Source organism: Neofelis nebulosa, chromosome 7 (genome assembly GCF_028018385.1).
Source record: "Neofelis nebulosa isolate mNeoNeb1 chromosome 7, mNeoNeb1.pri, whole genome shotgun sequence".
Classification (NCBI taxonomy): domain Eukaryota; kingdom Metazoa; phylum Chordata; class Mammalia; order Carnivora; family Felidae; genus Neofelis; species Neofelis nebulosa.
The window spans coordinates 56,304,444-56,318,264 of NC_080788.1; the positions used below are offsets into that span (position 1 = coordinate 56,304,444).

At 39.1% G+C, this 13,821-nt stretch overlaps 1 protein-coding gene across 4 annotated transcripts in view; it reads right to left on the reverse strand.

Moving 5' to 3' along the window:
• The window catches only part of SLC12A1 (solute carrier family 12 member 1), a 105,979-nt gene that overhangs the window by 86,667 nt on the left and 5,491 nt on the right, over positions 1 to 13,821 (reverse strand). For all 4 annotated transcript variants that reach the window (XM_058737828.1, XM_058737826.1, XM_058737825.1 and 1 more), the window contains exons 3-4: positions 4,415 to 4,549; positions 4,184 to 4,259 (exon numbers count right to left, since the gene is read on the reverse strand). In XM_058737828.1, coding sequence (XP_058593811.1) covers positions 4,184 to 4,259; positions 4,415 to 4,549 — 211 coding nt within the window. The remainder of the gene's footprint in view (positions 1 to 4,183; positions 4,260 to 4,414; positions 4,550 to 13,821) is intronic.

A 13,821-nucleotide genomic window follows, 5' to 3' on the forward strand; every position in this document is an offset into this window, starting at 1 on the left:
CCTTTGTCTTGTCACTTCTCTAAGAATACATTGTTCTTTGTTAAGATGTTATATAAGCCAGGGGCCCCAGGGTGGTTCGGTCGGTTAAGCGTCAGACTTCAGCTCAGGTCATGATCTCATGGTTTGTGAGTTGGAACCCCATGTTGGGCTCTGTGTGGACTGCTCAGAGCCTGGAACCTGCTTTGTATTTTGTGTTTCCCTCACTCTCTGCACCACCACTCCCTCAGCCCCCACTCACACTGTCTCTGTCTCCATCTCTCTCTCAAAAATAAATAAACATTTAAAAAGTATTTTTAAAAAGATGATATGCAAGCCCAAGTTCTAACCACTCTGATGAGTTACTCATTGCTGAGTCTTCTCATGTGGACACATGATGCACATGTTAATAAATTTCAGATTGTTATTCTCTTGTTAGGTTGCCTCTTGCCACTGTTAATAAAGAAGTTTAGGGTCACAGGCACTGAAATCACCCTAGTTCTAGTGAGAATGCTCTTGCCTACATATGCTCCCCTACATAAAATGGATGCTTCATAATTGTTGTTGGCAAGCTGTCTTGTTCCAGGGATAATCAGAACAGTAGTCATCTGAGAAAGGCTGTGATCTCTCTGGCCATGCCCTGGGAAAAGGGGAAGTGGAAGGAAATGAAGGACAGACATAAATGGAAACAAGGTATTGGAGGTTGCCTCTCTTGATGGTCCCAGCTGTATCCTGGCTCTAAAAGAAGTCTCTAGGCTATTTTACAGTTTGAAGTACAGTAGGAGGAGGCTAACTATAGGCATGAGATACAAACTTGGACCATATGGTTTTGGCCCCTACAGACTCTTAAAGCTTGGAGTTGCAAGAAATAGTTGCACTAAATTCTTTGAATCTATTGGAGGGATCCTTTGGTACATATTACCTCTACATCACCATGTGGCCTGTTCTTTGCACCTCTACAAGTAATTTCTTCTTATCTTCTGCACACTATTTTGCTTTTGCTTTTGTTTTGAAGACATTTGATATCAAATGTTTAGCTCACCCCAGCAACTGTACAGAACTAAATAGTTTGTATTTCAGGACATTAAACCTACTTTGACTATTATTTTCATACCCTTATTTTCCCTTTGCTTCTATTTTCCCAACAATTCTTATTTATTCTTTTGCACTGTATATATTTCTGTAAACCATTTGAAATCCTAGAACAAAGTTTTATACACTTAAACAGCAACATATTTGCTTTTCTCTCACAATCAAACAAAAAAATCCCAGGGTAAAAGGCAGGTTAGAGAACGTTCAGTTCATAGTTTTCTCAAAGTGTGGTCCTTAAACCACCTATTTCAGGAAATACCTGAAGTGTTTATTAAAAATGCCCAGACCTGTTGGGATGAGCACTGGGAGTTATATGGAAACCAATTTGGCAATAAATGTCATATAAAAAAAAATGCCCAGACATACTAAGTTGGAATCTTTCAAAGTGAATCCCAGGATTCTGTGGTTTTGGAACCTAACTTCCCAGGTAATTCCTATGCACCCCACAGTCTGAAGACTATCGCACTACCCTAGCCTATCTCAAGTTGTGTCTGTCTAGACAGCACAGTTATTTAGCTTTATCTTCAAAGAATTGATTGGGAAACAGTGAATCCAGGTCCTTAATTTTCAGATGAGAAAATGAAACTCATGGAATGACTTGCTTTAGGTCATACCTCTTTCACTCCCTTCTTCCATGCCTAATGTTTAAATTTATTAGAAACCATCTTGGGGCGCCTGGGTGGCGCAGTCGGTTAAGCGTCCGACTTCAGCCAGGTCACGATCTCGCGGTCCGTGAGTTCGAGCCCCGCGTCAGGCTCTGGGCTGATGGCTCGGAGCCTGGAGCCTGTTTCCGATTCTGTGTCTCCCTCTCTCTCTGCCCCTCCCCCGTTCATGCTCTGTCTCTCTCTGTCCCAAAAATAAATAAAAAACATTAAAAAAAAAAAAATTTAAAAAAGAAACCATCTTGCCCCAGCCTAAGTCTCCTAGACAGAGAAAAATTTTATGACATTTTGGGCTTATTCTACCATTTGCTTTTGGGGAAAAGACAGCCAAAACTCTTGGCCCTAGAATGGTTACCCAAGGGCTGTAGCTACTGTTACTCTTGGCTCCAGCTTCTTTCTGACTTTGTTCCTAGGGTCTCCTCTTGAAAGGATCTTCCCTAAACTATCCCAAATCAAGGAGAAACTACTTGTATTTGCTTCTTTTCTTACCCAATAAAGGGAATCTAAATGGGACCCAAAAGGTGACTTAATCAACTCATTTAGCTTTAAGTTCACAGCAAAGGCCAGTAAAACTGAGTAAGGGTGGTAATAAGTTTCTATGACTCACTAAAGTCTACTTTCTGAGAACTAAAACAACAAACAAACCTTCATTCAAAGGAAAACCCACTAGACACCCATTTAAAGTAGGATATGACTACTTAAAGGAAAGGTCCTTATTAAAACAACACTGATGTCTGAAAGTATAATACACAGTTTAGCAGAAGATAGGGTTCATCATGTTTTACACTTTTGCAGTAAGCATGAAACTGGATTGACTGTAAAGAGTAATGTAAGATCTGATTAAGGTTCAGGTTATCGCTTAACACATGGATGTTAAATAAGTTGCATTAGAAAGAATTACTCTTGCCCTTGGCTACACTCACACCTCCAAACAAAGTAATGCTGCTTGATGATCTCAATAAGTTACTAAACTGCCCTTAAAAAACTAATTTTGCATGAAACCCTGGGGCAAACACTTGGCAATATTAAGATGCAGATTTTCCATGGACCAGCATCTACTTATTTTGGACCCTGCGGCTATAAGCATTCATTTGATATGCATCATAAAGCTGGCAAGCAGCCCTTTGTCAGGAACCCAGCACTTGCCAAACATGAAACATGGAAAAACTATGGGAACTGGTTCCAGTGTTTCAATTTACAGCTCAGCCTTTTCTTTTTGCGAGTTAGTCTTCCAGTCTGCCTTGAGGACCGAAAGCTATAAATAATGACTTAGTACCTTTGAATGTGAATTGGGATACGTTCTGGAGTAGTATCTAAAACCACATCTGAATCTCTATGTTCTTGACACTAATGATTTATAGGTCTTCTCCAAAAGTGGATTTGTAATACGTTTTCCATACATAAAGTAGAACGTCACTAATTTTTATCACATTAAATCAGGAACTTTGATAAAATTCAAGGAAATTTTTCGTATAAATTATATCTATATACTCTTGATTAAAAAAAAAGATTTGCCACAGGAAATCATGTTTTAAGTAAAATATAATCTTCAAAAATGTCAAAGAATCACTCAAAATAATCTCAACATCATGCATTTTCCATTAGAAAAATTAGTAGTAGTGTCACCTGGGTGGCTCAGTCGGTTAAGTGCCCGACTTCAGCTCAGGTCACGATCTCGCGGTTCGTGAGTTCGACCCCCGCGTCAGGCTCTGGGCTCTGGGTTTGTGAGTTTGAGCCCCACGTTGGGCTCTGTGCTGACAGCCCAGAGCCTGGAGCCTGCTTCAGATTCTGTGTCTCCCTCTCTCTCTCTGCCTCTATCTCCCTCTCTCTCTTTCTCTCTCTCAAAAATATATAAAAACACTTTAAAAATTAAAAAATAATAAAAATTAGTAGTAGTTACACATGTTATCTCAATCATTTCATCTATCACGTTTAAGCCTCTGTCTGGCATATTTTATTAATCTTTGTTTTCTTACCACTGGTACCTGAAAGTAACACAATTATTTTCTTTGGCAAATGTTCAACAATTCAGCATTTCTGTTAGTCAGGTCACATTGTTCCCACTTTTCCCACAAGCTGTTCTTGTTGAGTGAAATTTTGCCAATAAGCATAAGGGGGATGCACAAATGTCAGTATGTCCCAAACTATGAATAGTACTGTTTAAAATATATGTGTCCCTACAGATCTGTACACCTAAAACTTTAAGAACAAATAGAAATATTAAATTGAGCATTTATCTGGTTGGTAAACTGGAAAATTCCAGTCTCCCAGAAGTTAACGCTACACTTTCCTCTCTGACAAACATGGTCAAAGAGGCAAAGTAAAAGAGCTCGAGTGCAGATTATTTCTGTGACCTCCATCTCACATTCAGCATTAATGGTGAAAACAAGTTGCTTATTGAGCTTATAATTGACACTGAAAATGGCATATGGGGCATGGGGAAACATGCTTACCGATTCCAGCTTCTCCAACAATCCAAGACAGGCGAATGAAGAGCATGACACCCCAGATATTCAGCATGCATCTTACCTGTGGGCCAAAGGAGCATTGAAAAGGATATGAGAAGTGATAGTGGGGCAAAACCCAGCCATGTCCGTAACTCTGTTGTCCAGGATGTGCTAACATTTAGTCCACTAGGACACGGAACAAACAGATTTCATTTGGAAACATAGGAGCTTTCTCACCAGCACACCTTTCACCCATCCAAACTTCACAACGCCAGCTTTATCCTCCTCTTCCTTGTTTTCAACTTCTTCATCTCCAGGCATTCCATCTCCGTTAGCAACCCTGTCAGCTGAACCTGGTGCCACTGCTACGTTCTGTATTTATACAGGTAGCAAAAAAACACACAATATTTGGTCAACAGAAGTCTCCAGAAAACTTTCAAAGGCAAATCAAAATAATTGACATGAAATTTTGGACACATCAAATTCTAGCATGCACATAAGGTAAGTATTTTTTTGCCCTGGGAGCTGATGGATTCATTTTGTGAGAGATTTCAGGCGCAGCAAAGCTGCAAAGGATCTTGGGCAGCCCTACGGGTGAGAATATTACCTTAGGGGGAAATGGTTAGATTTAGGTAAGTTTAGAATACAAAAAGAACAAACAAAAGAAAAAGAAACAAAGGCAGCCTGAAAGTCTATCAGAAGTGAAAGAGGGTCTTTGAGGTATGGTAGGAGGTTAATGTCATTGATGCAGGCTAACTGGACTTCTTTCTATTAACCTCCCTGGGCTTCGTCTTATTCACCTAAAATAATGATAACAAAACTTCTCTAAACATGTCACAGTATCTTTAAGAAGATTGAATGAAAGAACACATAAAAGCATTTTCTTTTGTAAATTTATGTATTTGTTTTTTTTGTTTTAACTTACTTTATAGAGAGAGAGCAAGAGAGAGTTAATGAACAGGGGAGAAGGAGAGAGAGAGAGAGAGAGAGAGAGAGAGAGAGAGAGAGAGAGAGAGAGAGATCTGAAGCAGGCTCCACACTCAGCCAGGAGCCGGACACAGGGATCCATCCCAACAACCCTGAGGTCATGACCTGAGTTGAAATCAAGAGTCGGACACTCATCTGACTGCGTCACTCAGGCGCCCCTATACGCATTTTCTTTAAAAACAGGAAGAAAAGGGTTAAAGTTCTAAAAATATTTAAAGGCACTGTTTGGCTACAAGGATGCTATTCCTGTAGAGGAAGTTTCTTTCAGATTCGATATGCCTTTGCCTGAGAATTGCTGGATGTGCTGGTAGCATTGTACAAAGGGTAAGAAATCTTATGACTGACTACTAGAAAGGTAAGCTGAGTACAAATAAGAAGTAAGTAGTATAAAAAATGTCAAAAGCTTATTTAGTGTTTTTTTGTGTGTGATCCAATTTTGAAAAATAGCTTCCTTGTCAGTAAGGATAGTCTCTGAATTCTACTGGGGAATGGGGCGCCTGGGTGGCGCAGTCGGTTAAGCGTCCGACTTCAGCCAGGTCACGATCTCGCGGTCCGTGAGTTCGAGCCCCGCGTCGGGCTCTGGGCCGATGGCTCGGAGCCTGGAGCCTGTTTCCGATTCTGTGTCTCCCTCTCTCTCTGCCCCTCCCCCGTTCATGCTCTGTCTCTCTGTCCCAAAAATAAATAAAAAAAAAAAAAAAAAAAAAAGTTGAATTCTACTGGGGAAAGAAATAGCCCTGTTTCTCTCAAGTGAAAAACACTCTAACTTCTCTTTTAGATATGACCTTGAATAATTTCAGATACACCCACTTAATTTAGCCTATCTGGCACCTACTTGATTCTAATGGATAGACTATATACCCCAGTGAGTTCCCGAAAAGCAATTTTTTCCAGTAAGGGGTTGAAACCATTGGGGGAGTCTCTTAGATTCAGCATTTAACTACCATTATTAAAGAACAACTTTGGGGGCACCTGCGTGGCTCAGTCGGTTAAGTGTCTGACTTCGGCTCAGGTTATGATCTCACAGTTCGTGAGTTCAAGCCCCATGTCGGGCTCTGTGCTGACAGCTCAGAGCCTGGAGCCTGCTTCCCATTCTGTGTCTCCCTCTCTCTCTGCCCCTTCCCTGCTCATGCTGTGTCTCTCTCTGTATCAAAAATAAATAAACATTAAAAAAAAAAAAAGAACAACTTTGTTCTATTTAAGTGGCCTACATTAGTTTAAGGCTGGGACGATGTGTCCCCCTATTACTAACTGAGATGTCTCAGACAAGGACAATTTTTTTCCCCTCTAAAATGAGACTGGCATGAAATAAATACTCAGTGTTTACTATAAGGACTTTATTTGAGGGCAATCAAAGTTTTTGTCCTTGCCATGTTTAAGAGTTATTGCTTCTTTGGGCTTTGGTGTATCATTAGCATACCCACTATAATCTGACTCTAATTTGGGCTGTTTACTCCAAAAGACTTTGACTTCTTGTCTTCTTGTTCTTCCATGTTCTTCTACTTCTCTATGTCAATAAGAATTTCTTCCGAGTTTGTTCTCCCACAAATTTTTTTTCATGATACTAGTGGACATTTGGGTAACCGATGCAATGCAATGTGGTAAGTCCTTGTATATTAACTAGAGGATGTGGGTTACTTCTCCTAGATGCCAACAAAGACCCTACCATACAGCAGGTCATCAATAAACATTACTGAATCCATAAAGTAGGCTTGGAGGCCACCTGATCTCTACCACTTAAGAGAAGATGACCTCATTTCTTATCCATTCCTGCCTCCTATTTCCTTTCTCTTCCATCCCTATTGAGGATTTCATTTTTCATTGTTTTCTCTGTGTAACCCACATTAAAGAAGGGAGAAGAAGAGAATGAATCTCAAGTCAGATCATCTTACTATTTTCCAACAGCATTGCAGGGGAGGGGTAAAACTGAATCACAAAGGAAGCTGAAATTAATAGTTAAAATTTAGTTTTGAATTACCCGAGGAATATCTTAATCTTAAGCATCCTCTGTCCCTACTTGCACAGATAATTGAAATCTGACATCATATATTCATATTAAAGTAAAATATGGATAAACAAAGTCTACAGAAATTGAGGCTGAACTAGCAGGGCAGAAACTGGTTATCTATACCAGCTAGAAATGCAAGTCACGGATGTAATTCAAAAATTTCCAGTAGCTCATTTTAAACATAAAAGGAAATTAGTGAAATAACTTGGGTTCAGATTTGAACCCTTAAATTTTAAAAATATACCTAACTTTTGTACAATATCATATTTCTAATCTTTGCAATGTAATATTCATTAGCTATGGTGGCAACCCACCTTGTAGGAGGAACCTGAATCATGGACTGCTTTAATATGTTTTACGTAATGGATCTATATCAAATATTATCATTTCAACATATAATCAATATAAAAACAGTGATGAGACATTTTAATTCTTTTTTTTTTAACACTATGTCTTTGAAGTCTGGTGTGCAGTTTACAGTGATACCACATCTCAATTTGTACTAGCACGTTTCAAGTGCTCAATAGCCACATGTGGCTGGGGCTATTATATTGGAGCACACATGTCTATACATTGCAGTCAATTACAGATGGATGGAACATTTGAGGTTTTTCTCCAGGCAGTTAAAAATCCTATTTTTTCTCTGAACAGATTCTACACTCATAAGGCAGCTGCGTGGTTCAAATGTAACTTTAACTTTCCGTAACTAGAAAATCAATGAAAGCAGAGAATTGAGGAATGTGATAAAATGCCCAGGAATGTTGAAGAGATTATTTGGTTAAGAAATTCATTTATTTGATTTGATTTGAGAAAAACTTTTTAAATTGACAATATTCTAGTTAATGAAGATCTCACAGCCAGACCATCAGCAGCTACTCATTCAGGGAGAAGGCAATTTCCTTTTCCTCGGTTAATTGGGGATCCCATGAGACAGAGCCTTAGTCACTTGCTTTTTAAAGGCAGTCTTGGGAATAAAACCTATGTTTTCTGATAAATCCTGTATTTGAGGGTTTGGTCCAGGAAATTGCTTTGCTCCCAGCTGAACTCCAGTGGTAACTGTGACCCTTACATCTGGATTAATGAGAATACCAATGACTGTAAAAAACATCTTAAAAAATTGGCGAAAGGATGAACAAGATATTTAAAATTTCCCCTTATATGGACATTTCTATCTGATGGATGCCCTTCTGGGCACAGTTTAATGGTTCTTCAATTTATCACTAGGACATACACTATGAAGCAAAAGGAATATTCTATGAGGGCTTGTCAGGGAAATCATCATATATGAAAGTTAGTAGGGAAATAATTTTCTAAGGCTATTCAAAAATAGAGTCAATGTAGGGCGTTCAACTATTTCTTAGGTGAATGTGTTCAACCTGCTAGAGTTTCCACGTTTTCAATGTATTTATGCCATAGAAAGGAAAAAAACCTTTAAATGTATATTTCTTGCCCTGACTATAAAGCCCTGATAATACATTTATAAGTACAGAATCTATTTCCATTGCTTACTCGCTTACAGGAGCTTAAAACTCACTGCACCATATAAACTAGGAGGCTTGGAATCTAGTTTCAGCTATGCAATTAATTCAGGGTGTGTCCCCCAGCAAGTCACTTAACCTTTCCTGGATAGTGCCAAGGAGGATAAATCCAATGAATTTTCTGAAAATCTTACTTTGAAGTAATTTACTCGAAGGCAAAATCATTTTTCTATGTTTGCATCTTCCTCTTCTAACATGGCAAAGCAAAACTTGGTTTCACTCTTAATAAATGCCTCCTTTGTGAGTCTATACAGCAATTACAAAGTCAACTTATCATCAAAGTACTGAAAAGACTTTTAGTTGAGGGTTATGGGCACTTAATGGCTGTGAGCTATAACCAGTGGCTGACAGACTCCTGGCTGGTGCATTTTCTTGGGACCAAAGTCTCAAAGAATAGAAGTTTTATGATTGTTCCCTGAAACCAGTTTTTTCCCTCATACTTTGAATTAATTTGTTTGTTCATACTCCATCACCGTAAATGATGACCCACCACCTTTCGTAAATGCATTTTAAACTGCATAGCTTTAGGGAATGATTATTAATTTACCAAAAGTTTTACCTGTGCATTAAGTATTCAGAGAAGGTAAAATAAAGTTCATTAGAAAGAAAGAAAGAAAGAAAGAAAGAAAGAAAGAAAGAAAGCAAGCAAGCAGGCAAGATACTTCTCCTCTCCAGTATTGATAAACTAGTAAAGCTTCAATCACATGCAGTTTAAGGGGTAAATTCCTAATGGGTTTTGCTAGATGATAAAAGATTATTTTATTTAATATAAAATGCGTGATTTTTTTCAGACCCCAGAAAAATTACAAATGCATTTCTAGCTATCATCAAAGAAGAAAAAAATAAGTGTATTTATTCTTTAAATTCTAACTAGAGGGGCACCTGGGGGGCTCAGTTAGTTAAGCATCCAGCTTCGTCTCAGGTCATGATCTCATGGTTTGTGAGTTCGAGCCCTTCATCCAGCTCACTGCTGTCAGCATACAGCTGTCCTTAGATCCTCTGTCTCCCTCTCTCTCTCTGCCCCTTTCTGGCTTGTGAGCATGCTTTCTCTCTCTCTTTCTCTCTCAAAAATAAGTAAACATTTTAAAAATTATTAAATAAATTATAACTAGATAATATTTGCCACTATACATGTTTTTAGGTTTTCAGTCTCAGGATGGTAGAAATTTTAGCCCATCCTAGAGAAACAACTCCATAAATATTTAGGACTATATGATCCCCTCCCAGTTGTTTTAAACTTTCTTTTATTATTGAAATATTTAAATATATGCCGTAGTAGGGAGAATAAATAGATCTCATGTGCCTACCACTGAACTTCAACAGTTATGAACATATGGCCAGTACTATTCCACTTAAACCTCTCACACCCCTGCCACTGGATTATTTTAAAACCAATCCCAGCAAGGATCAGAGAATTTTTAGGGTTCATTTCAGCATGAAAAACACGATTTTTAAAAAAAATTTTTTTTTTAATGTATATTTTTGAGAGAGAGACAGTGTGTGAATGCAGGCCAGAGAGAGAGAGGGAGACACAGAATGTGAAGCAGGCTCCAGGCTCTGAGCTGTCAGCACAGAGCCCGACTTGGGGCTCAAACACACAAACAGCAAGATCATGACCTGAGCCGAAGTCAGACACTTAACTGACTGAGCCACCTAAGCACCCCGAAAAACACAATTCGAATCACATTCCTATATTTTACTAATCAATGTTATTATGTTTGTACATTACAAGCCCTTTGTGATAAATGGGAATATTTTAAATTATGAAAGTGAGAGGTTTCTTGTTTTAAAAGTTGCTATAAACCATGCCTGTAAATCACTACTAATGGTCACAATTTATTATAGTATTTTTACTGTACCTGAAAACATATAGTTCACACAAAAATTAACTTATATTTTTGATAACTTAGGCCTAAAGGTAGCTATGTGTGTAATAAGCAGTGTAAGAAAGTAAAATCAAGGGGTGCCTGGGTGGCTCAGTCAGTTGAGTGTCCAACTCTTGATTGGGGCTCAGGTCATGATCCCAGGGTCATGGTATAAAGCCTGGTGTTGAGCTCCGTGCTGAGCATGAGCCTGCTTAGGATTCTCTCTCTCCCTCTTCCCCTCTCCCCCATCACACTCTTGTTCTCTCTCTCAAAAAATTTTTAAAAAAAAACCAAGAAAATCAAAAGATTCTTAATATTTTCCACATATACACGGGAACTGTTAGTCTATTCACCACCTATCACTGAACTAAAAACTAAAACTTCTGATAAGTATTAAAATGAGTCTTTAGTTGCAGATTTTCACTCCAGCAAATATTTTAGGGGTGACCACTAATCCTCCTTCAAGGCACTTATTGCCTCAATTTTTATGTCTACTTAATTGGGCTTGGTGAGGGGCGCCTGGGTGGCTCAGTCGGTTAGGCGGCCGACTTCGGCTCAGGTCATGATCTTGCGGTCCGTGAGTTCGAGCCCCGCGTCGGGCTCTGTGCTGACAGCTCAGAGCCTGGAGCCTGCTTCCGATTCTGTGTCTCCCTCTCTCTGACCCTCCCCTGTTCATGCTCTGTCTCTCCCTGTCTCAAAAATAAACGTTAAAAAAAATTTTTTTTGAAAAAAAGAAAAAAAAAATTGGGCTTGGTGATATTTCTAATTTGGGATAGCCCCAAGTTGAATGCTAAAGTTCCAAATTTGAACTTTAAAACATTTTAGAAAATACTATTTCCCAGAGAATGCATTTGTAAACCTTTGTTTGTCTATTTAAAGAAGATAAACATTTATACATCGGTTTATGTACTTTAATGTTTGTTAACCTGATTACATGTCCTTTATTTCTACCCATAACAAAGTCATTTGACATGTAAAATAAATCCTGGAGAGTAGAGATCAAATCTCTTTAACTCACTTTATACAGCATCTTGTATACAAAAGGCTAATAAATGCTTTTGATGATGACAACGAAAATGATTGAGACCTACAATTAATTCTGTAGGAGAAAGGGAGAGAAAAAAAAAATTCTGTAGGAGAAAGCAACATGATCTTTTGGCACAGTCCCCAAAACAAGAAAGGAATTGAATCTCCTGTTCTGCCCATCAGGGCTGAGATGCAATTTCTTCTTTGTGGCTGAGTTCCACTTCCTTCTGTAGCTGTCAAAATGAACTGAGGCAAAGTGAAATGGGAGAGTAGGCTGAGGATGGAAAGTAGCAATAAAGAGCATGGACTCTGGGGGCACCTTGGTGACTCAGTGGGTTAAGCACCCAATCTCAGCTCAGGTCATGATCTTGAGGTTTGTGAGTTTGAGCCCCATGTCAGGTCTCTGCTGTCAGTGTGGAGCCTGCTTCAGATCCTCTGTCCTCTCTGCCCCTCTCCTGCCTGTGCTCTCTCTCTCTCTCTCAAAAATAACAAACATCAAAAAAAAAAAAAAATAAATAAATAAAAAGAGCATGGACTCTGGAGTCATGCAGACATGGGTTCAATTTATTAGACACATGACTTTTGTTTCTTGACCTTGGAAGTTTTTTGACTTAGGTTTTTGTTTTCTCTTATAAAAGATCCATAGGATTTTACAAAAACTTTAGAATCTATAAAATAGCAATAATAATAGTACCTACCTTGAAGGTGTGTTATAAAAATTGAATAAGAATTTGCCAAGTGTGAGCACCTTGTCTGATAACAAAAAATTCTCGGGGCCCCTGGATGGCTCAGTCGGTTGGGTGTCCGACTTTGGCTCAGGTCATGATCTCACAGTTTGTGGGTTTGAGCCCCCGCGTCTGTGCTGACAGCTCGGAACCTGGAGCTGCTTTGAATTCTCTGTATCTCCCTCTCTCTCTCTGCCCCTCCCCTGCTCACACCCTGTCTCTCTCTCTCTCTCTCTCTCAAAAATAAATAAACATTAAAAAAAATTCTCCATAAAAAGTTTGCTTTTGCATGAGTGTATGTAATCCTTTCTATTCACAAATTACTTTTCCTAATGCTTTTTATTCACAGATTACTTTTTGTTGCTAACAGCCTAATGACCCAAGTGTGAAATCGTTCCATTGTTTTTGTTTTGAAATATTCTCTAAATGGTTGGTTTCCTTAAAAATAATATTGCTATCTAGGGGCGCCTGGGTGGCGCAGTCGGTTAGGCGTCCGACTTCAGCCAGGTCACGATCTCGCGGTCCGTGAGTTCGAGCCCCGCGTCAGGCTCTGGGCTGATGGCTCGGAGTCTGGAGCCTGTTTCCGATTCTGTGTCTCCCTCTCTCTCTCTGCCCCTCCCCCGTTCATGCTCTGTCTCTCTCTGTCCCAAAAATAAATAAAAAACGTTGAAAAAAAAATTAAAAAAAAAATAATATTGCTATCTTAATTTTTGTAGTATTTTATTCTTTGTATAGACAGTTTATTTCAGAACACTGACCTTGAATTTTTTTTTTTAACGTTTATTTATTTTTGGGACAGAGAGAGACAGAGCATGAACAGGGGAGGGGCAGAGAGAGAGGGAGACACAGAATCGGAAGCAGGCTCCAGGCTCTGAGCCATCAGCCCAGAGCCCGACGCGGGGCTCGAACTCACGGACTGCGAGATCGTGACCTGAGCTGAAGTCGGATGCTTAACCGACTGAGCCACCCAGGCGCCCCTCAGAACACTGACTTTGATAGAAAGGCTATATATTTTCCTGATTCTTATATTTTTCTGAAATGCTAACAACAATGGTGGTTAGTAAGACTGAAAAGGAGTTCCATTTTGGTTAGCCCTGTAGTTAGGAATTGTGCATATAAAGGTGGCCACAGATTTGCAACAATGTGGATGGAACGAGAGTGTATTATGCTAAGTGAAATAAGTCAGTCAGAGAAAGACAAATGTCATATAATTTCACTCATGTGGAACTTAAGAAATAAATGAACATGGGGAAGGGAAAGAAAAAGAAAATAAGATAAAAACAGAGAGGGAGTCAAACCATAAGAGACTTTAAATATGGAGAACAAATTGAGGGTTGCTGGAGTGGAGGTGGGTGGGGGGATTGGCTAAATGGATGATGGGTATTAAGGAAGGCACTTGTGGGGATGAGCACTGGGTATTGCATGTAAGTGATGAATCACCGAATTCTACTCCTGAAGCCAATACTATATATTAACTAACAACACTATATGTTAACTA